The 23,329-nt window shown below is 50.8% G+C and overlaps 1 protein-coding gene across 3 annotated transcripts in view; it reads left to right on the top strand.

Annotated features, from left to right (window-relative positions):
- SLC15A4 (solute carrier family 15 member 4) overlaps nucleotides 1–22,131 on the top strand; it is a 30,367-nt gene extending 8,236 nt beyond the window's left edge. The window contains exons 3-8 of one of the 3 annotated variants that reach the window (XM_057526587.1): nucleotides 1,634–1,802; nucleotides 2,239–2,316; nucleotides 2,764–2,932; nucleotides 12,383–12,538; nucleotides 13,617–13,775; nucleotides 20,439–22,131. In XM_057526587.1, the coding sequence (XP_057382570.1) occupies nucleotides 1,634–1,802; nucleotides 2,239–2,316; nucleotides 2,764–2,932; nucleotides 12,383–12,538; nucleotides 13,617–13,775; nucleotides 20,439–20,452 (745 nt within the window). In that variant the 3' untranslated portion in view covers nucleotides 20,453–22,131. Of the gene's footprint in view, nucleotides 1–1,633; nucleotides 1,803–2,238; nucleotides 2,317–2,763; nucleotides 2,933–12,382; nucleotides 12,539–13,616; nucleotides 13,776–18,349; nucleotides 19,439–20,438 lie in introns of those variants that run through there. The other 2 variants (XM_007189675.3, XM_057526588.1) reach the window with 2 other exon arrangements.
- Nucleotides 22,132–23,329: the final 1,198 nt, after the last annotated feature.

Below are 23,329 nucleotides of genomic sequence, written 5' to 3'. Positions count from 1 at the left end.
CCATCGTGTAACCAGAATGCAGTCAGGATACAGAGTATGTCCATCCCCCCAGAAAGGTCCCCAGGACCCTTTGGAGTTGAGCCTCTCGGAATATTTTGATCAAGGCAGGTGTCGAGATGGGCGCTCAGTCCCTGAGCCAGAGGTTGACATTCTGCAGGAACCTTCTTTCTGCAGGCCGACCCTGTGTCTGTCTGCCTCCTCATGGCTTGTCTGCGTGTGTCTAATTTATGTCCTTGGAACCATAACAGCTGTCTGACGTTCCTCCCACGTGGTAGATTTGAAGCTGTACCAAAGCAGCTCTGTGGCCCTGCCCCTTCGCTCCAGGCTAAACGTCTCTAGCTGCTTCAGCTGTCCCCGTGCGGAATTCCGGCACGTCTAACCATCCCAGTGCCCTGGAATTCTAGTGGGTCGGTGTGGCATTCAGACTTATAATTCAGAACTGCAGCTGGTGGGACCACACTGAAGAATTTTTAGCAGTTGAAGCCTCATTGCCTCAGCAGCAAGCAGTAGTGCTTTACCGGGGCCTCATTTTAATTAGGCAGAAGCAGGGTTTCAGATCCTGGATGTTTAGGCTACAGATTGAATGCCATTAGCAAAACATATCATTAAATTTTCAGTGCATCTATGTGGGTGGTACCTGGTAGAGAGTTCTGCAAGAGAACACCATTGCTTTGTGGACACTTGGGTTTTCATGGACACATGGCGTGGTGAAGTCAATTTGGACTTAGGAATCTGTTTTCCCTTTAGGTTGGTTTTTGAAGTCTTAGAAGAGGACCAGCTTGCAGAAAAGTTGGTGGTCTAGAGACTTCTCCAGCTGTGCTCTCCTTATGCACAGATTAGGGCTGTACGACCTTGGGCAGGTTAATGACCTTGTAAAGCCGTCTTTTCCTTCTCGTGCGGTGGGAAAGGCCCCCTCTCATAGGGTCAGTGCGAGGCCTCAGTAAGCTAGTGAGAGCCTGGTTAACGGTAGCTAGCTGATGAGGGCGCTTTCGTGGGAGGTCACATCGTCACGTTATCGTCATCGCCAGGAGCGTCGCCGCTTCCCCCCTCGGCTCTTCCGTTGCCGAAGAGCTGGTGGCTTCCCTGCGAGCCTCCCTCCCGGTCACACTGGTGTAACAGTAAAGCAGCTCGGGCTTGTAACAAAGTCGGTGTGGTCGTCAAGTCTTGACGTGTGATAAATGACCTAATTTAAAATCCAAACAGTCCGGCACAGTAATTTTTTCAAGTGCTCACCCAGTGATGCAGCCGATGTAGTTGTCATTAGCTTCGGATGAAACTGCGGGCCTTCCCCAACACAGTGGGGCTGGTGGCCGGTGTGACAGCGCTGGGGATGAGGTCAGCCACCTGTCAGACGGTGAGGGGCGCTCCTACCGTATCTCCTAGTCTCAAGAAAAGGATGGTGGCCACATTCTCACTCTGGCTAGGAAATCCTTCTGCCGGCTGTGTCCATGTGTCCCAGTGTTGAGGAATAATCTAGGTAGCTGTATTGGGGGGACGGTTAGTAGGTAACAGAATGGCGTTTAAGCAAATTCAGCACAGCAAGCTGGTTTCCTACCTCCAAACTTAATTTGTTACCAAATAATTGATTTCTGGGGGTGGAAGAAAACTAATTCCTTCATTTTATTTCCCAAAGTGAAGGCATTGGAGTCTTTCAGCAATCTTCTAAACACAGTCTGTTTGATTCATGTAAGATGTCTCATGGAGGGCCATTCCCGGAAGATAAAGTGGAAGATGTGAAAGCTCTTGTCAAGATTGTCCCCGTTTTCTTGGCTTTGATACCTTACTGGACAGTGTATTTTCAAGTGAGTGGTGACATTCAGGTTTAATTTCCTCTATCTCCCTGTGAACGCTACCCCGGCACTCATTTTGGCCATCCCTGAAGTGCGCAGGGTTCCTGGCTTTCTTTGTCATGAGTCTTCAGGATCTTGGAATCTTGTTTTTAGTTACGGACTCATTTTTGCTGATTGAAATGTTTTGAAAACCTTAAAACGAAGCTAAGAATGGGGATGCTTCTGTTTTTCCAGACCCCGCCTTTTAATATGGTTTAATATTATTGGGATAATGGTTACTTCTTTTTCAAAGTTCATCTCCAGACGACTTTTATGGTGACCAAATAATTGACCCGTGTTTTCAAACCTGAGCGTTGCAAGTCTCAGCACAGTGTAGTGTGGGGGAGGGCACACGCTGCGAGTGAGTGACAGCCGTGCTCGTGTAATGACAGCTGCTTTTTACACCCAGATGCAGACGACGTATGTTTTACAAAGTCTTCATTTGAAGATTCCAGAAATTTCCAGTATTACTACCAATCCTCATACGGTGAGAACAGTTGAAATGATCTGAAAATTGTCTTTGGGGGTTTACGTGACAAATGGCTTTCTTCTACCAATGGTAGATACTTTGTAATGACAGCAGTTAGCTTGAACCAAAAGCATTCCTATTGAAATGGAATTTTTACTTATTTCTGAGACTGTTTCCCATTGGTTCTGTCCTTTGCTAGATTAAGTTGACTCCTGACGTTAATATTTCACCTGATTCTTCTTTCCCCCGAGAAAGCACAGAAGAACAAATGCAAATCCCTTTAGAAATGGAAGCCTTTTCTCAGTACCAGTGTCTTGAAACGGGCTATTTTCCTAGGAGGTTATACTTTGTACAAATGAACTATGCTTGAAATAAGCTTTTCCCATTTAGGTGTTAGTTGTCAAACGAGTGACTGCCGACACTGCAGAAAAATAAGCAGGTGTCTCCTGTGTCTCCCGCTTGCAGTTTCCGGCAGCCTGGCTGACCATGTTCGATGCTGTGCTCATCCTCCTGTTAATCCCCTTGAAAGATAAACTGGTGGATCCCATCTTGAGAAGAAACGGGCTGCTGCCATCGTCCTTGAAAAGGATCGCGGTGGGCATGTTCTTCGTGATGTGCTCGGCCTTCGCAGCAGGTGAGAAGCCGTTTCTGGCTCCGGTTGTGGGTGATGCGGAAGGTGGCCACACGCCGCGTGACACTCAGGAAGTGTGTGTACTTCAAAAGAGGACATATACGGGTTATTCCAAACCTGCGTGGTGTTCACTTTCTAGTTTTTCATTTATGAAGCGTAAGATTTGTTTCCTAAGGATTTGCCTGTTGTCTGTTGTTTTTAGAACTGTAACCGGTGAAACGCTCTGGAAAGTGACTTGTGGGTTGAATCAAAGGCGGCTTGTTGGCTCCTCGTGACTTAGATTTCAGACGACTGTTAACTGCTGGGTAGATGAAATGTCATAAATTAGAGGTGCTAAATAATCCTCAGAGCTATGATTCTTAACGTCAGGTCCATTAATCAGCTCCATATGCCCTGAACCCTTTGCACTTTTAAATGTAAAATTTCACGTACATCTTCCTGGAGCGAAAGGTTTTTTTGTTTTGTTTTGTTTTTAAATCAAATACAGGTTTGTAACCAGCCTCCAGCCTCCAGAAAAAGAGAAAGAGGTTAGAACTAATGCCTGAGTATTCCCGCACCTTTTGGGGGCTCCATTCTGTTTGCATAATTCTTAGATTCTGAAGTATAAGCTGACATATCGTGTGCTGATAAAACTGAGGTATTGCCGACTTTCTCACCTTGCTTTGGAGCTCTTCCTTCATTAATATTTGAAAATGATTGAACCGTGAAATAGCTTAGTTACATAACAAGACAAGCAAAGCTGCTGTTCCTGAGTCACCCTTATATCACCTCTGTTGTGAGGAACGTAATGGTGAGCACGGCTGAGATGGAATTTAATGTTTCCCGACAGCGCGTCACAGCGGCCTCATCCACTCTCGCCAGGGCGAACGTGGCTCTCAGTATAGGCCTAGCTACTGATACAGTACTCAGTAGATTTGAAGAAATGAGTCCCTAGGCTTAAGACGTCTAGATTGCAGACGCTGGGACATCTTAGGGGACAGTTATGTTCTTTCTTAATCAAATAGCTAGTTAAAGGGAGGGCGTGTCTGAATGACGTTTCTGCTGTGTGATTCGTTTCTCTTCCAGTGCGGTGCACATGGGGAAGTAAAAGCCAGAGCAAACGAGAGCTGGATTACAGCGGGGCTCTGATTGCAGGTCTCGCGCCGCAGAGTCGGTGGTGGGCAGAGCCGCCGTGCCGGGGCGGTGCCCTGCGTGCCTGCCGTGGGCCCGGCTTCTTCCCGGCCCGGGGAGCCCCTCTCTGTGCCCCGACCAGCCAGTCACACCCTTGGAAAGGAGTCCTTGTCCTCTCCCTGTGGGAAAGGGGAGGTTGCCGGTTCCCCAGGCATCTTCTAGCAGACTCCGGCTTTGGTTCCTCTAATACCGTCTCGTCTTCCAGTTTCATTTATGGCTGGATAGCTTCTCCGGGCTGCCCTGAGAACCCCGGGGGCTTCCCGGTGGTTTCTTTGCCTGTTTACGTGGGAAGCGACAGCAGACGGGTGACTGTTGTCCAGCGGGGCAGGCAGCGCTGTCTTAAAAGCGCGGGCCGTGCCGGCAGTTGACTTACTGCTCAGCAGGTCAGGCTGCCGTCAGGTGGCCACGGGCGCCTGCGGAGAGGCAGGTGCTCTGCACCGTGTGACCACGACCGCTCTGAACTTCAGCATCTGAATTGATCACTTAACACGCGGAAGACCGCTGAGGCTGGTGTCCTAAAGAGGCTCTCTTTGCTGAGTGGCCAGATGCTGGAAAGGAGCTTAATGGTCACTGGTTTAAAGAGTTTAAATACCTGGCAACTGGACTTAAGCACAATTTATTAAATTTAATGTAAGCAGTAACCGGTGTTACGTGCCTTTTCATTTCCAGCTCCAGTGAATATTACTTAATTGGAACATTAATGACCTTTGAATAGAGACCTGAGATCATTGCAGCAAACCAAAGTTTTAATAGAAAAGTGACTATTTTGCCTTTTAAGTTACTACATTCAACCATAATAAATCAGGATCTTCCGTTTAGTACCATCCCTGCCGGTAATAATTCTTTCTTCAAATTTTCTTAGATGAGAATGAAGCATGTCCAAGGAGTTTCTTCTAGTCTGCTTGAGAAAAAAAGAAGTGTGTTAATTTGTCATATTGTGTGCTCTTAATTTACTAACATCATAGATGCTCACTGGAGAAAAGGAAACCTTAGAAACATAAAGGAGAAAATAAAAATCAACTGTAATTTCCCCAGAGATGCTCATTCCTGGGATGGTGTGTATCTGTCTAATCCTGTTTGTGTGTCTCTGCATACATACACACACACCTTCTGTGTTTGCGAAAATGAGATCCTGATGTGTAAGCAGATTTGAGCCTGATGAAGGAAAACTAAGTGTAAGGAAACCATAAAAGTGTAATAAAAGCTATGCTTGTTACTACTGGGAGGTAGAAAAATCCCCCAAATACAGATGAGCCATCTCCCCCCATTTCCCTCCTCCTCCTCCTTTTCCTTCTCTCTCTCTCTCTCTCTCTGTCACATACACACAGATTTAAGCACTCATAATTCCACCACCCAAGGAAATCCTCTACCACCATTCTGCAAGTGCATGGGAAAAATTATGTATGATGTGATGTGTGTGTGTTTATACTTCCTTTGTCACCTGCTTTAAAAAAAAAAAAAACCTAAAATATCCTTCCGTGTCAAACATTCACGTGCAGTCCTTTGTTGTTGGGTGTTTAGGTAATCACTGCAGTGAAATTGCTTTACTTCTTGACTCCTTGGAAGTGTAATCACTGCATCCTTGTTTGATGTGTGTACATGACAGAGTTACCTTCCGTCCTCCCAGGCTGGCAGTACCCGTCTGTGTGCCTCACGGTCTGCTCTTCCTCCCAGCCGTGCCGTGGATGCTCTGTCACCACAGCGGATTTTAGGCAGGAGTCGGTGCCCGGGCTTCGGGGCATGAGAGCAGCCTGGAATGGGGACAGGATCATCTGAGGGCCTTTTTCTGGGTCATAGCTTTCGTTAGGAAGGAGTTCAGAACCACTGGTCCACAGCACTTTTTTAAAAGCTGTTATCCTAGAGTCAATCCACGGTCGTTAAAAATACATAGATAAAAGTGCAAGGAGACCTAAATTCACCCCTGATCCCACCATCCAGTGATGACACACCTACACCTGTGTTTATATCTTCCCAGAATATTTTATTACAGCTAAATTGTTCTTTTTTAAACAACAGAAATGGAACAAACTATTCACAGTTTATAAGCTATTTTTGTGTACTATATATAATACATACCATTTTTCCAAGTCAATTACAAATTTAAATTATGGTTTTTGACAACGACATCATATTCCATTTTGGGCCGTACTATCAGTTTTTAAAACCAGTCCTCTTATTAAACATGATGGTTGATTCCAGTCTGTCCTTACTTGAAGCAGTGCTGTGTGTACACCCTGACACGTCTGCACACGTGTGCCCATGTCGCATGAAAGGGCCAGAGCCGCGTGCCGATGCGAGTCTGATCTCACCGTGCCCTTGTCACACTGATTATTGTGTTCTGTTCATCTTCTCTTATCTGAAGGGTTACAGCATTGTATATCTTTAATGTGTACTATGAGTGATCTTAAGACTTCTTCCCAAAATGTGTCAGACATTCTGTTCTGTGTACAGTTCGTGTGTTGTGAACAGTTTTCTAGTGGGTTTTTCTTGTAATAGAGTGTAGATTGTCACTACTCAGAATTTTATCTCATTTTACGAATATTTTTTCCCATTTTTTTTCATTTTCCCTTTAATTTTGTTTATGACATCTTGTGAAGTCTTATATGCTTCTTCATTTAGGTCCTATACATTTTATGTTAAGTTTATTCCTAACTGCTTTTATGTATTTTGGTTTCTCACCTAGGAGATTTTTTAAAATTCTGAGTTTCAGTGAATTATTTTCAGACGGTCGCTCGTCTTGAAATTAACATAGTTTCTTTTCCTGCCTTCTTTATAAAAAGAAGGTATTTATTTATTTGTTTATTCAGGCCGCACCGCACGGCTTGTGGGACCTTAGTTCCCCGACCAGGGATTGAACCCGGGCCTGGGCAGTGAGAGCGCTGAGTTCTAACCCCTGGACCACCGGGGAGTCCCGTTTTCCTGCCTTCCTGCCACGCCTCCCTGTGTCTCTCCTTGTTTGGCAGGGCGGCCCGGCCTTGTCTAAGGCTGCTGGTGGTGATGGGCGCCCCCCTGTGTCCCTGACTTTGCTGAGAGCACCTCACCTCCTCACCGTGGAAAGTTCACTCTCGCCTCTTAGTCTGCATACGGACTCCTGACGATGTTAAATATCTTAGCTATATCTAAGTTTGTGTTTTTGGCAGAAATGAACGTTGAGTTTCTCTCAAATATCTTAGTTTGGTTTTCAGGAGGATTGCATGCCCTCCTTACTCCACCCCACCTCCCTGCCTTTGGCTGCTCATGTTTTTTATTTATTTTAACATCTGGTATTTAACTGTTCCTGAATTTCTAAAATACACCCTGTTTGTTAAAAGGTCTGATTGGAATCTGCTAATTCCAATCTGCTCAATAATCTGCTTTTATTGAGCGACTGTGCGTCTCTGTCTAACCAACATCAGTCTGGTTTGGTGTCAGGGTTATACAGCTTCATAAAAGGTGTTGGTAAACTCCCTATTTCTTTTCTTTTTTTAAAGAATAAGTTTATTTATTTATTTTTGGCTGTGTTGGGTCTTCGTTGCTGTGCGTGGGCTTTCTGTAGTTGCAGCGAGCGGGGGCTGCTCTTCATTGCGGTGCGCAGGCTTCTCATTGCGGTGGCTTCTCTTGTTGCGGAGCACGGGCTCTAGGTGCACGGGCTTCAGTAGTTGTGGCACTTGGGCTCAGTAGTTGTGGCTCGTGGGCTCTAGGTGCATGGGCTTCAGTAGTTGTGGCTCACGGGCTCTAGAGCGCAGGCTCAGTAGTTGTGGCGCACGGGCTTAGTTGTTCCGAGGCATGTGGGATCTTCCCGGACCAGGGCTGAAACCTGTGTCCCCTGCATTGGCAGGTGGATTCTTAACCACTGTGCCACCAGGGAAGTCCAAACTCCCTATTTCTGAAGGCAGGGAGTATTTTAACAGGATGAGGATTATCTGTCTGCTCCCAGGAAGTTCCACGTCTTTGCCTAGAAAATCATATGAGTACATCCTCTCTGAAAGGAAATAAAACTTTTCTACCTTTTTCTCAGTTTTGTACAGATCTTGTTTTTTCTTGAATCACTTAAGCTTTTTATTTTTTTTAAGGTCCCTAGTAAATCATTTATTGAGTTTTAGAAAAATTGTTAGAATGGAGATAAAAATAGTGTTTTAAATAAAGCTGTTGTGTTTCCTTCCTCATGTCTAGTTTCCCTTTTTTATGTGCTCTTTTTTTGTTAGGCTTGCCAAGACTGTATTTTATAATTTTCCCTTAGACGTCTGTCTTGAATTTATCATTTGATTGTTTTTATGTTTTCTAAGTGAAGAATTTAAGATATTAATTTCTATTACCTTTGGTTTGTTTTGTGGGGTTTTTTTTTTCTCATTTCTTGAGTTAAATTCTTCACGTCTATTTGTTCTTTCTTGCTTAACAGTAAAAACCACATAATGGCATGAATTGGCCTGTTACTGTTGCTTTACCAAGGTCTCTTGCGCTTTGATTTGTTGTAATGTGTTTTTTCTTCCTACGAATATTGAAACTATGGTTTTTATTTTCTTTTTGATCCAAGAGTAATTTTAGAGAAGTTTTTTCATTTCATAATATTGATGCTTTTGTTTATCCATTTGTTAATGAAAAAGCTTTAATTGAGGAGTTGGGAAAGATCCTGGCTTTATAATTCTGTACCGTGGACTTCAAGGCTTCCGTTTTGGCCAGTGTTACTTTCTAAAAACGTTCGTGGGGTGCTGCATAGGATGGCTCGCAGGTTGTCCTACCGTCGGCTGGTGGGTCGGATCCCTTGTAGCAGGAGCCCTGAAGTCCAGTGCTGCCAGGGGCCTGGGATCACGGCGACGGCCCGTGTGCAGGGATGCGGTGGTGTGGGCGGGGTCTGGTGAACGCGGAAGCGCAGGCCCGTTGGAACAGAGCCCCGCGAGGGCACAGGTGTTAAGTGCCCCTAAAGTTCGGGACCTGGGTCTGCCCTTGGGTCTCCGATGCCGCCAGTTGCCCGGCAGAGCCTCACCTTCCCACCTGCTCGCTCTGGTGAGGACCGGCAGGGCTCGTGTGTCTCGGAGCCTCGCTGCATTCCTAGCAGATGGCGGCGTTTCGCTCACGAGGGTCTGTGGCTTGCGTCGTCCCTGGGGAGGGCACGCGCCGTCCTCGGGCAGTAGCGCTGTGGCCGGGGGCGCACCCGGGGACCCTCAGGCCCGGCGGAAGCCCAGCTCACACCCCGACGGTCGCTGAGACTCGGCGCCCCTGTCTCTGCCCGGCTGCCGGCTCTGGCTTGCTTTTCCCGGGCTCGCGGCGAGCGTGGACGAGGCGGCGCCCGGGCGCAGGGCCGTGCGCCTGACCTTCGGCGTGTTCTCCTGATGCCCGCGCGCTGAGGTTGGCACGCCTCCCTTCTCGGTGGCTCTGCTCGGCCTCTGCCTCACGCAGTCCTCTGCCGCTTTACGCTTCAGTTCTTGCCTCGCCCGCAGCGTTGGGTTTTCTTTCGTTTTGACCTGATGTGAGTCCGTGTCTTTAACTGAAGAATTTGGCCCGTCGATGGCTCTGCCGGCTCTCCCAGCATCTGCCCTTACGTCGGCCTTGCCCGTGCTCCTGGTCCCGTCCGTCAGGAGCTCTGCCGGCCTCTCTCCCGGCTGCGCAGCCCCTGTTGTCTGGAGGGCTCGCGCTCTCCCTCGGCCTCTGTTCTCTGCGCTGCCCGGCCAGCCGGCCCACCAGAGAGGAGCTTCAGTGATTTCTCACGTTCTTGCCTCTTGGGGCTCGACCCTCGTTATTTGTGTCCCCCTTGCCCCTTCGTTTCCGTTACCCGTTCACCCCCAGTCCTCACAGAGTCATGCTTTCCTAACTAATAAGAGCGCAGAGCAGATCCCGTCCGACAGTTTACTTCCGTTCTCTGCCAGGCCTTGCAGAAGTACTAGATCCGTGTATCGTCCCCACCAGTACTGCCCCAACACGCGCACGTGCGCACACACACACACAAACACGCACACGCACAGAGACACACAGACACACGTGCAGACACAGGCACACACATGCCAGACACGCACACATACACACAGACACACGTGCACGCACAGACACAACGCACAGACACACACACAGAGACATGCACACACAGAGACATGCACACGCACAGAGACAGCCGCACACGCGCGCGCACACACACACACACACAGAGATGCACCCACACAGAGACACACAGACACGCACGCACACAGACACACATGCACTGTCTTAAGCCTCTCTTGCCTTTCCTGTGGAGGACAAGAGTCTTCTCCAGCTTCAGTATCTGTTCCCCTAAAACAGGCTGAGTGGGTGCTTCCCTCTCTGCTCTTGGATTGGACGGAGCCCTTCCAGCCGGAGGGTCAGTGGCCAACACAGTGCGGTGACCTTCCGGTCTCAGGGCAGCGGCCCCGGGCTGGCTGGCGCTCGGCCCGCGCCGAGGAAGCCCGCGGCGCTTTGTCCTGTGCCTTGAAGGCGCCACAGCCCCCTTGGCGCTGCCCGCTGCCCTGCCAGGGAGCAGAGCTGCCACTGTGGACGGGGCCCCTGGTGCCGCCACCCGCGTCCTGAGGACCGCCGGGCCGAGCCGCACGCGCCCCTTTCCGGGGCAGCAAGCGCTCTGCACGCCTGGGCCCGCTCTGTGTTTCTCCGCCGCAGGACGGGTGTGCAGGTCGACTCACCTCTGGGAGGTCTCTCTTGCCCTTGGCCCTTTGATGTGTTTTCTCTTTGTTTGGGCATTTCATTTGAGATGTGTTGTGGGCTGCAGATTCCAAAGTTTGTCTTTCATCCGGTCAGTCATACCCTGGTCCTTTCTCATGCTCAGGGGTTTTTTTGTTTTTTTTTTTAATTGATTGATTGATTGATTGATTGCTATGTTGGGTCTTCGTTTCTGTGCGAGGGCTTTCTCCAGTTGCGGCGAGCGGGGGCCACTCTTCATCGCGGTGCGTGGGCCTCTCACTATCGCGGCCTCTCTTGTTGCGGAGCACAGGCTCCAGACGCGCAGGCTCAGTAGTTGTGGCTCACGGGCCCAGTTGCTCCGCGGCATGTGGGATCTTCCCAGACCAGGGCTCAAACCTGTGTCCCCTGCACTGGCAGGCAGATTCTCAACCACTGCGCCACCAGGGAAACCCCCATGCTCAGGTTTTAAAAGGAATATTTTTAATATATTCCGTGGTCCTCTACCCAGACTCCTGTCCTTCCTCATACGGTTTTAAATACGTATATTTTTACATATACATTAGATATTATGGCCCGTTATTTCATTTGCAATTAGAACCCTTTAAAAACAAAACCTAGCGACATCTTTACCTTAAGAAATTGGTCCTACACGTTGTTGTTTTAAGCGTTATTTTGATCTGCTTATCTTTTGTTTTGTGGAGAGTCGCTGTTTCTGATCTTGCTTATTTTCCCATGTCTTTCTGCCCCGCGAGACAGATGACCGATGATCCAATGAGGTCTTGGTGCTGCTGAGGGCAGAGGGTGGTTCGAAAAGTCCGGGCTACAGTCATCCCCCTTATCCCTGGTTTTGCTTTCCGTGGTTTCAGTGACCCCACGGTCAACAGTGGTCTGAAAATACCCACAGTACAATGAGATATTTAGAGAGAGGGGAGACCATCTTCACGTAACTTTTATTCCTGTATATTGTTATAATTGTTCTATTTTATTATTAGTTACTGTTGTTAATCTCTTACTGTGCCTGATTTATAGATTAAACTTTATCAGAGGTATGTGTGTGCAGGAAAAAACATAGTATATGTAGGATGTGGAACTGTCCTGGGTTTCAGGCATAAGGGGGGACGACTCTACTTTGCTGATAAGGTTAAGCCCGTCTACACAAGGAAACTGGCATTAGTAGTAGTAGTGGTAGTTGTAATAGTGATGACGATCAGTGAATCAGCTTAAGTCCCTTCTCTTGAAGGGAAAAACATCTCCAAATTTATTACCTTCTGATAAGTAAATAGCACAATTAATCTTTTTATTGCAGGACTGTTTAGGTTTCCCCTGCTCCTCCTTTTAAAAGAAATAAAAGGTGTTTAGGTGAGCAATCCAGAGATGTGAGGATTGCGTTAACCATGTAGAACACTGGTTTTATAAGGCACCGCAGAGCGTCCCCATGAAGTATGGATTATGTGACCTCTGTTTTTTAGTAACCTACCTCGGAAGCGGAAAGTAGGGAGATTCCTGAGGTCGGGGGGTTCTGGGGGAAGCTATGTCATTGGGCATTATCCTTTCATGTATTTCTCAGAATCATCAACAGACATCTTGTACCAAGCATCTAGTTTTTGAGTTTAATTGCAAATGTTAATGAGTAAATGCTCATAACCTACTTATGAATTGTAGGAATTTTGGAAAGCAAACGGCTGGACCTCGTGAAGGAGAAGACCATTAACCAGACCATTGGAAATGTCGTTTACTATGCTGCGGATTTGCCAATCTGGTGGCAGGTCCCTCAGTACGTGCTGATTGGCGTCAGTGAAATATTTGCGAGCATCGCAGGTGAGGTTTCCTTCCTGTCGGGCCATCCGCGTCCAATCCTGTCGCAGCACGATGAAGCCCGTGCTGTTTCCTTCTTTGTTAGGCTGCGTCGAGACAGAAACAGCACAGTGCTTGGTGGGTGCTGGCGGGCACTTGTGGTGCAGATTGTGAATTGGTGAGGAAAGAGCAGGCTACGGCTGAGGCTCTCCTTTCTTGGTGTAAAAGGATCCTCAAGACATCAACGTGCAGTTCACCTACCGTAGAGGGTCCGCAGGAGAGAGGCTAGAAGAAGGAAGACCCCCCGTAGGGGCTGCCTGGCACCTGCTAGTAACCGAGCCCTGCTGTCCTGCCGCCGCGGCCGGGCCTCAGGGGTCCCTCGCTGCCTGGCTCTCAGTGTCTTCGTTCAGATTTATAAGGAAGCAAACCTAGTTTTTAAAACCTGTTCTCACAGGCCTCTCTTCCCTATTGGTGAGATCACGTGGTGACACGTGGACAAGTAAATCCTGTGCAGGCCTGTTCCCAGCTGCTGCGAGCGAGGGAAGGAGAAAATGAGTGACGCCCAGAGCGGTGGGGCTGGGAGGGCGGCGGTTCTCACCTCTCCTGCCTCCTGCAGAGCTCTCGCGGGCTGGCTGATGAACTTGAGGAGGGAATAAGTTGCATGGGGTGGCCCTTCCTTTAGAGCACGGTGCAAATCTCCATGTCTGCTTATTACAGCGGTGATTCGGTTTATAGATGCACCTGCTGAAACTGTTCTTAAATTCCTTGCCTTTCAGATAGAATTCCTGAGTAGATTTCCCCATTTTAGTGTAAGTACTTTGTGTGCAAAATCCCGTTAGTTAAGAATGTAGGCAAATTTTGCTTCTTCAGACTCTTTCCATGAGGAATGAGAAATTCCAAGAGCTGACAAGTCAAATGCTGCCTTCAGGGGTGAGGGCGGGAGGTGACTGGCCACCTCCCGGAGTCTCTAGGGGCTGTGACCGCAGGAGGCGAGCAGCCAGCCCGGCGCGGTCTCAGAGCCGCGCCCCACAGCCCGGGGGTCTGAGGGCAGCGGCGCGGGCACCCCGCTCCTCTCCCCAGACGCCCTCCTTTTCTTCCCCAGGCCTGGAATTCGCGTACTCGGCCGCCCCCAAGTCCATGCAGAGCGCCATCATGGGCTTGTTCTTCTTCTTCTCTGGCGTCGGGTCCTTCGTGGGCTCGGGACTGTTGGCGCTGGTGTCCCTCAAGGCCATCGGGTGGATGAGCAGCCACACGGACTTCGGTGAGGCCCCCCTCGCGGCCCCGCTCCCCGTCGTAGGCAGTGACCAGCGCCCCCGGCCTGCCCCCTGCGCCCCGTCAGACCGCCCGCCTCCCCTCGTTTACCCACGTCCCTGGTGGTCTCCTGGGTGGGCCTCTCCTGCCCCAGGTCGGCCTCTCTCGGCGTGTCGGTGATGAGTAGACTGACCCTCCCACCTTCAGGTCCAGCACTAGTTTTATTTTAATACGAGGCCAATAAAATCTGTATCACAAACTTCCCTTCATTTACCGGGTTGGCCAGAAAGTTTGTTTGGTTTTAAGTAAAGCCACGTTTTTCATTTTCATGAAGAACTTTATTGAACAACGTATTCACTAACTTAACGAACTTTTTGGCCAACCCAGTATCTTATTTTCGTATTTTTTTTCTTTTCCTGATGGTACCTTTTAATTTCCTGCTGTTAAAAAAAAAAAAAAAAAAAGAGATAAGTTGCCTTGTTAAAAACAAGTATTACTCATTATCAATCATAATGGGATTTTACAGCTAATACCAGTAGGTGGCATCTTGAGCAAAATCACTCCCGAGAGATGAAAGCTTTGCTGTTTCCGTATTTATGGTAGCCTTTAAACAGACCCAGGAGATGGAGGTGTGTTTCTTCTTTGTATGTTTTACCAGTAAAAACCACCGTGTTGCTTTTCCTTGTTTAGGCATGTGGCATTTGCCGTCCCCTGTAGAAGGAGCGGCAGGTGTGATCCCAGATTCTGTGGCTTCTCTGTGCTCAGTACCCCCTGGGTACTGAGCCACTTGTAGGTTCTAAATCCCCTTGAAAATCGGGTGAAAGCGTAGAGGCTGTTCTCCAGAAATTGCAGAATTCCAAAAGCCCTCCCATGATTCAGTTAAAATTCCCGTCTTGAGGGGGGCGTTTCGGCCCAGAGACCCCTGATGCAACTTCCAGAACCAGAGCCCCTGCCGCCCCTGGGCTCCATTGGTGATGTGTCCAGCCGGTGCGGCTGTGAGAGCCAGTGGTGTGCGGGGCAGGCCCTCCTGGCTGTGCTGAGGAGGGGCTGTGCCCATTTCTCCTGCCCCTTGGAGGGTAAGTCCAGGTACACAGGGTTCTGGGAGTTCTCCTGCGCTCTTGCTGTCACGTCATCTGTTTTGTACGTGCGACAGACCTCCTTCAAAGAAAGACTTGTTATAGGGACCACACCTCGGTAGTTCTTAAGATATAGATTCTGTTTTTTTACTCTCACGTGTATCTTAAAGGATCGATTGGTTTTTGTCATTCTCATTGCTTTCCAGTGATTTAATCCATCCCCCCCCCCGCCAGCCATTACTAATTTAATAACTGGTAGTTTACCTGTCACTCGTCCTTTACTTCCGACAGGTAATTTTAAAACTTTTCATTGTGAGGTTTATGTCCAGTATTGATGCACGTGGCGCACGTGGCCAGATGCTGGACCTGGATTCTGTTTGTTGTGCTATTTTCACGAGAGAGAAGCGCCTTGTCGTGTGTCCTGGATCGGCTGCCCTCTACACGAGTGCAAGGTGGCCTCTCCTTGTTTTCCCTCAGTCCTTTCTGCCCGGAGCCCCGTGTCCAGTGATGTGAGAGGACGTGGCAGGTCGGCTCCCGCTCGTTAGGGGCAGGTGGCTGTCATGGGCGGTGGTTTGGAGAGAGACTGGGACAGGTGACACCTCCTCCCCCCGCCCCCCGGTCCTTGTTCCTGTCGGAGGAGCAGCAGGTGTGATCCCAGATTTCACGGCTTCTCTGTGTCCTGGGCTCTCCCCGCTCTGCCCTTCGGCAGGTCTGCCTGCATTAGGGCTCAGGCGGCAGTGGGGCTGGCTCAGCATTTCCTGACTGACACGTGGATAACTTCCTGCCAGGTTCCAGGACCACGTCTGAAGGAAGCGTCCCCAGATTCTCACCTCGTTGTTTTCCGCTCTCCCTGTCCTCCCCAGGCCTGCTTGTCCTCATTATTATTATTATTCAGATGGGGGGTCACATCCGTACTGTGAAGGGCACTGGTCTCAAGGGCACAGCTTGGTGTGCATTTCATCCAGATCAGAATGCAGGACGCGGAAGGGTTCCTTCTGTCCTTTCTGAGTTAAGCCCCCGGCCCCCAACAAGATGAACTCTGTTCTGACGTCGGCCCCGCTGAGTCCTGTGTCCTCTCTCGTCCTCTGCCGTGACCGTGGCCTTTCACTCAGCACTGAGTTCTCAGGGTCATCCCAGTGATTGGTTCTTTGTTATTTCTGCGGAGTATCCGTCGTACGAATAAGTCAGAATTCATTTATCTGTTCTGCTGCGTGTGGGTGTTCGTGGGTTCTCCAGTTTGAGGCTGTCACAAATAAAGCAGCTGGGAATGTTCTTGTGCATATGTTTGGGGGACCCATGTTTATTGGGGCCCAGGAGTCTGTCTGATCAAATATGAAACACCCAAAATTTACCGTCTTTATATGCAGTTACCTTCTGTCTGTGAAGAGGCCCAAGAAAGTACAGGGTGATCACTTCTAGGTGGTGGACCCAGTTCTGAATACCCTTCCTAACACCAGACTGCGACCGGCCCTGGCAGGGAAAACACCGTGTACAGTTTGCTCGGCCTGCCCGCTTTGAGCTTTGCAAGTTGTAAATGACTCTTTAGTTTGGGAGGGTGGATGTTTCAGAGCTGGCGCTCAGAACGGCGTGATTGGTGTTGTGACGACAGCCTTGCCGCGGGGCCACCGACCAGCACTGCAGCGCTGGCGTCTGCAAACCAGGGCCCGGGGGGGCCGGGGTCTCCGTGACCAGGGTGAGCCCGCTCGCAGCGAGGCCCTAACCGCTGTCTCGGCTCTGTGACCCCTGCTGAAGAAACAGCACGGTCAGGTAGAAGCTCTCGTGTCACTGGATCTCCCCCCAAAGCAGTAAACTTACGAAATCGTTGTCTTCTACAGCCTGAAGGAGTGAGAATTCTTTAAAAACATGCGAGTGCTTATTATACAAACATGTGTATTATATCTGTTCATTAGTTCTGTTAAATACAAGCAGTGTTAAACATCTGATTTTAATGAGTATACGTTCAGGCAGAAAAAGGAAGCTCCAGAATAACCCAGCTTGACAGAGACCTTCAGAGGAGAGGAAGTCTGGCGTCTTAAATAAGCCAGTGGGAGATGCTTTTGAAGCCGGTCAGAGAGCACAGCCGCTTTCTTCCTAACACGCCAGCATCCTCTAGAGGCGCTGCTGACGAAACGCCCCTCTCTGCTCCTCTGTTCGGCAGTGTGTCCGACCAGCGGCGTCAGCGGTCCACCGTTCCAGGGCTGTGGCAACGGCCGTCTGTTGGGAGCCGGGGTGGCGCGCTGTGTGCGGCTCTGGTGTCCTTACACACAGCCCTGCGTCTCCACGCCGCGCGGCCGCTTCTCAGGGGACAGACGGCAGGTTTACAGCCCTGGTGGCCCCGGACCTACGTGTGGACTGGGGCTCCTAACGGGGCCTGTGAGGGGGAGGCGGCCACGTGGCCCGGGTGCCGTTTCCACATTTGACAGACGGGGAACCTGGGCCCCGAGACCCAGACGCCGGGGTCTGAGCCTCCCTGGTGGAGCGCCGCGGTCCGCGCCCCTAGCTCCGCCGCCTCGGCACTGGTCGGGCACCGAGCAGAGCCTCGCACGTAGCGCGCCTCGCGTGGTGCTCGGGGCAGAGTCGGCCGTTCGGTGTGTCAGCTCTTAGGGTGAAAGCAGGCGCCTGTGTCTCAGCCTGCAGCCTGAAGTTTTTAAGGAGAAATGTGAAAAGCAAGCTGTGCGTCCCCCTGGTGCGTGGAGTGTGCGTCCAGCCGTCTGTCCCAGCCTGTGACGGTGCTTTGTTTGAGGTCAGGTGACGACGCGGGAGTCCAGCACTCACACCTGACGTGACGTCCAGGCTGCATCCTGGCCCGATGCGCACGCCGTCTTGGCACATGTGCAGACTGCAGACCCAGGCGAGGAGGGCCGTCCGCTGCAGGATCTGGCGTGGAGACCGTGGGGGGCTCCTCCTCACGTGGGGAGCAGGAGGCCCCAGCCCGGAGCCCGTGTTGAGATGCAGCTGACTTCTCAGTGGCTTTGGAAACAAAGCACTTGTGTATTTTGAATTAGGGGTAGGATTCTTTTCTCTCTTTTTTTTCTTTTTCTTTTCTTTTCTTTTATTTTATTTTATTTTATTTTTGGCTGTGTTGGGTCTTCATTGCTGCGCGTGGGCTTTCTCTAGTTGCGGTGAGCGGGGGCTACTCTTTGTTGTGGTGCGCGGGCTTCTCATCGCGGTGGCTTCTCTTATTGTGGAGCCCGGGCTCTAGGGTGCGCGGGCTTCAGTAGTTGTGGCTCGCGGGCTCTAGAGCGCAGGCTCAGTAGTTGTGGCGCACGGGCTTAGTTGCTCCGCGGCATGTGGGATCTTCCTGGACCAGGGCTCGAACCCGTGTCCCCTGCGTTGGCAGGCGGATTCGTAACCACTGCGCCACCAGGGAAGGCCTTTTTTTCCTTTTTTAATGACCACAGTTAAAAGTCACCCTGACCTTCGTAGGAACCAAGTTAAATACATAAAATCTTTTAAACTCTCTCTCTAAGTGCAGCTTCCGTGCTGCTTTTTCTTTTCTTTTCTCTAGGCAACATCAACGGCTGCTATTTGAACTATTACTTTTTTCTTCTGGCTGCTATTCAAGGAGCTACCCTCCTGCTCTTCCTTATTGTTTCCGTGAAATACGACCTGCAGCGGTCTAGAGCAAACGGCACGCCCGCCAGCAGGAGGACCTGATGCTCCTGCACCCCCGTCAGGTCTGTTGGACGGACAGATGGACGGACAGATCCGTGGGAAGGTGCTCTGGGGGCTCGGAGAGCAAACAGCTGACTTCCCTAAAACTTGCATGGTGCTGGGGTTGGTTCCTTCTTTTCCCCCCCGGCGGCCTAGGTAAGTGCCTTCCTGTGGTTGAGCCCTGCTAAAGGCCCCTGGTCACCCTGCAGCTGGTTTGCCCTCTGACAGACACCTGCTGCCGCGGCGCAAAGTCTCGGGAGACGACGCCCGTGCTGGTTGGCTTCCTGGTGTGTCAAACAGACCTCGTCCTCTCCTTCCCACAGGACAGGTTCTCGCTTTCTTCTCCTCTGATGAATAAACATCTGTTTGTGTTGAGGAAGGGGAGGGTTTGTTAAGAAATAGAAGTGTGGTCAGGTGCTGCCGAGGGTTTATAGGAGAGTCCCGTTGATGGTTTGTCTCCTGAGCCACAGGTCTTGCCCGTGCGGGTCCTCGGCACAGGCGGCCGGTGGCTGTGTTCCGTCTGCCGCTTCACGTAACGCTGAGCGTTTAAACCGTCGCCATTGCTTTCTTGTTGCTCTCTCCTTAGGAGCGTGATGTTTCATTAAAAACTATTTAAGACCGTGTGTTCCGTCTCGACCTGCAGAGCAGCCTAACGCATGTTTTAAACCTTGCCTGGTCAGTCCTGTGTACGGTTTCATTCTGGTACCGTCGAGACTAAAGACCCACCACGGTGGGTGGAAGGAAACCCCTCTTCTGAACAGCACTGGTGTGATTGGAGACGGTGGGGAGTGTTCACTGTGAACCGGAGCTGTCCGCAGTCACCGACTCTGGTTGTGTTGTACGCGACATGGGGGTTCTCATTTTGTCTAATAAACTGTTGTCTGTTTGTTGCTGTATTTTTGGTATAATTTTATTATAAAAAGCACCTCGAATATGAGACCCACTGGCTCCTTCTCTGCGTGGTCTGTCCACAGTCGTCGTGTATTTGCGTTTACGTGTGGACGTCATGAGCGTTCCTGGACTGTCACAGGGTAAAGGGTCCTGGGTCAGGAACTGACAAAAAGTCACAATAAAATACCTGTTCCTGACGCAGCCCTTTGATTTCTCTAGGAGAGTGATTCTTGAGCCTGCTCTGTATTAAAATATAATTTTGTGTTTGGGGAAAACAGAAAAACAAACGCAAACACCCTGCTCGTTTTGATTTATCTTGTTGTTGTTGTTTTTAATACAAAGTACAGAAAAACACAAGGAGGTCGTGACTGGTGGGGTTCAGACAGATTGAGGACCGATGACTCAGTGTAACACCAATTCTCAGAGGGGCTGAAGGTGTGAGTTTGGGTTAAAAAAATAAATAAGAAGGGTTGGAAAGCACTGCTCTAGGAAATACATTATCCCCCAGAGGTGCAGTTTCTGTCTTCAGGATCTGTTGCATTCTGAAGACCATTAACCTGTGCCGTCAGAAAACACACTTTCTCTGTAGGGAATTAGGCACGAAAGGGAAAAGGGAGGTGTGGTGAGCCAGCGCTTCCCTGGGCTTCGCGTGGCCGGGGCGCGTGAAGGCGGCAGGCAGGTGGGGCGCAGCGTGGGCTGCCGCCCTACACCCCGGGGAGGGGGCTGGGAGTCAGCCCAGGGAGAGAGCCAGGTAGGTACACGCTCTGCTGTCGAGGGGAGCCTGTCCAGAAAGCCAGCCAGGCACAGAACTGACAGCCCCTAACTTTCCACCTGAATTTAGAGAGTGTACGATTGTGGTCACCACATGGCTCTGAACAGCAGCTGAAGAAGCAAGTACACAAAACCAGTATGCTGCTGTAGGGATTTTATTAGGAAAGTACAGGCCCTGGAGACTTGGACGTGTGTCTTTTGCCGGTTTTTATTGGCCTCAGAAGGCACGTGTCCATGTCATCCACTGGAAGACACTCATCCCTGCTCTCTCTTCCCTGAAGGTGGACGGACCTGAGCGCCTCGTCTCCGCACGGTATCGCGGATGGCTTTAAAGAGAAGGTTTGGCTTAAGGCTGAGCTCCTACAGGACGGAGCTTACGAGCCTCCCGGTTTCGGACGGAGACCTCACAGGCTGCCGTCGGGGACATTCCGGTCCATCTGCCGTCCTTACGTCCCGCTTCACTGGCAGGGGTCGCACCTCCGAGGGGCCGCTGGAGCCCTTCGCCCCCTTTATAGCTGGATGCTGAGGTGGCCCCTTCTCGCTAGGCGGGGAAAGCACAACACTGCAAAGCTTCAAAACGGCAAGTCCTTTCAAAATTACACTGGGCCTCTTTTCAAAACCCTGATCACTTCTAAATTCTAGGTGATAAAAAATGGACGGTCTTCAATATTTTCAAACTGTTCCACTTGGTGCCAAACAGTCGCACCACTTGAAAATCAAAGCGCATTAGAGAAGAGCAGAGTACCGTGACAATCCGAAATCGCCACACAGCACGCGGTGACTTGCTGTTACGAAAACCAACCACGTCGTTCACAGGCGTTTTCAAGTAGAATGAAGTCATTTGAGCAGATGTTTTTAAATGTTCTTTGCAACACCTTGCTCTTTTGGAGATCAGGCCTTTTAGAGGAAATAACATTTTAAAGTGCTTTATGGAACTAGGACGTATTAAATAAGTGAACAGTACAAAATGCAGGGGAAAAACCAAAGCACAGCAAGGCTGTGTAACCATGAAAAATCAGCATTTACTAACTTCCACATGGACTAAAAGGCACGTGCCTCACAAAGGAAGCCGAGCTAGTGCCGGGGAGTTGCACCTGCAGGCTTACCTGTGTTGGTGTATCCTCCAAACCAGAGCCTCAGGGGAGAGGGGGCTGGCAGGTGAGCGGACCCAGACGGAAGTGACTTCACCGGAGCCTGGCCGCCTGGTGGTGAAGACCCGACAGGTGCCAGGCTGATTTTCCAGTGGCTCTGGGTCCCAGCAAAACGGGTTGGATAGCAGTGGAGGAGCAGGCGGCCAGCTATGTGGAGCTTTGGAGAAATGTACGATGAAGCCCTTGACCTTGACCTTGGGACTCCAGCGGCAGAGTTGAAGGTGGACGGGCCAGTCAGGAACTCTCGCTTGCACATAATTCTCCGTATCCTTCCTCAACTCTCCCCTGACGCTCGGAGCTGCGGTCATTAGCAGTTGTTCTTAAAAATAGATCAGTATCTTGACGAAAGGGGTTTCTGCTCCACCGATTACCGTATTTGGGCAGGAGATTCCGGTTTGGGTAGAGGATGCTTGAAGCCTGCATTTGTGAGGGCACAAGAGGAAAGGGATGTGACACGGCCACTCCCATGTTTCAAGGTCGAAGGGGGTGAGGGGTGGCGGTGTCTCTCCAGAAGGAAGTGGAGACCGAGTCTCTCTCCTGCTGAGCGATGAGTCAGACGTGGGGACCCTGGTGACCACCGTCGAGGGCTGGTGCGCTGGACGGGAGGGTCTGCAGACAGCAGAGAGGGGAGGGCTGGGCACCTGTAAAATCCCTCTAACCTTGCCCTAAAGGGAACCAGAAAGTGGGGTGGTAGCCAGAGACCACACGGGGCAGGGGAGGTCTTGGAGTCTCTTGTGGTTTTGAGAATGGAGAAAAGAGACAGCTTTATGAAATCCCAGCATCTGCATAAAGTGAGCGTTATGGTCGTGGGAAAGGGGTGGAATCCCAACGTGACATTCTCCCTGCCGGGGCTGGAGGTGGGGGGCTGGGCTTGAGTCCAGAGAGCAAGAAGGGGGGTACGGGGTGCGGAGGTCTTCAAAGGCCCTTCCCCACAGGGGCCCGAGCCTGTCAAGAGGGGCCCCCGGTGTGTGGGGTACCCCCATTCCCAGTGTCCTCACACCGCTAGCCAAAGCCTTAGGGAGAAACGCAGGGGACCACAAACTCGGGGGCAAAAAGAGAAAGAAAGGGCACAGAAAAAGCCACGCACCCAACACCACTGTGCAGAGTGGGCACACGGGCGCCCAGACTCAAAGCACCCCAGAGGGCGCGAGAGGCCAGACCCTCCTTGTAACAGACCTGCTTCCCAGGAGCCGTCCTGGTAGAGAAACGCCAGCTGCTGTGCTGGGTTGAATGGTGTCCACCCCGACCCTGTGAGTGTGACCTCACTTGGAAATAGGATCTTTGCAGGTGGAATCAAGATGAGATGAGGTCATCAAGCTGGGCCCCGGATCCAGAACGACTGGTGTCCTTACGAGAAGAGGGAAATCCGGACTCACGGGCGCCCAGGGAGACGGCCACGTGACCGGGATGTAGAGCGGCATGATGCTTCCGCAGGCCGAGGGCACCGAGGAGGGTGCGGAACACCAGGGCTGGAAGAGGCCAAGGGCGCCCCCCCGCTCCCCAGGCCCTTCAGAGGGACGGCCCTGCCCACACCTTGGCCTCCAGAAGTGGGAAGGGAGACGTTTCTATTAGTTTCCTAGGGCTGCCTTCACCAAGTGCCGTTAGCACTGGGGCTTAAAACAATAGAAATGTGTTCTCCCAGAGTTCTGCAGACTAGGAATGTAATGCAGGTCTCACTGGGCCAAAGTCAAGGTCTTGGCAGGGCTGCCTTCCTTTCTGGGGGCTGCAGATATGACTTTTTTTTTTTTTTGGCCGAGCCATGCAGCCTGCGGGATCTCAGTTCCCCGACCAGCGATTGAACCCAGGCCCACAGCAGTGAAAGTGCCAAGTCGTAACCACTGGACCGCAAGGGAATTCCGCAGGGATTACTTTTCTTGCCTTTTGCAGCCTCAGGAGGCTGCCCGCATCCGTTGGCTGGGGTCCCCTCCCTCCCTCTGCAAAGCCAGCAACAGCATGCTGAGTCACCCCACATCCCTCTGACCTTCTCGGCCTCCTCTTTTCACTTTCAAGGATACTTGTGA

This window comes from Balaenoptera acutorostrata, chromosome 13 (genome assembly GCF_949987535.1).
Source record: "Balaenoptera acutorostrata chromosome 13, mBalAcu1.1, whole genome shotgun sequence".
Taxonomy (NCBI): Eukaryota; Metazoa; Chordata; class Mammalia; order Artiodactyla; family Balaenopteridae; genus Balaenoptera; species Balaenoptera acutorostrata.
Note: the sequence above shows the minus strand (reverse complement) of the source record. Positions and strands in the feature narration are given on the sequence as shown.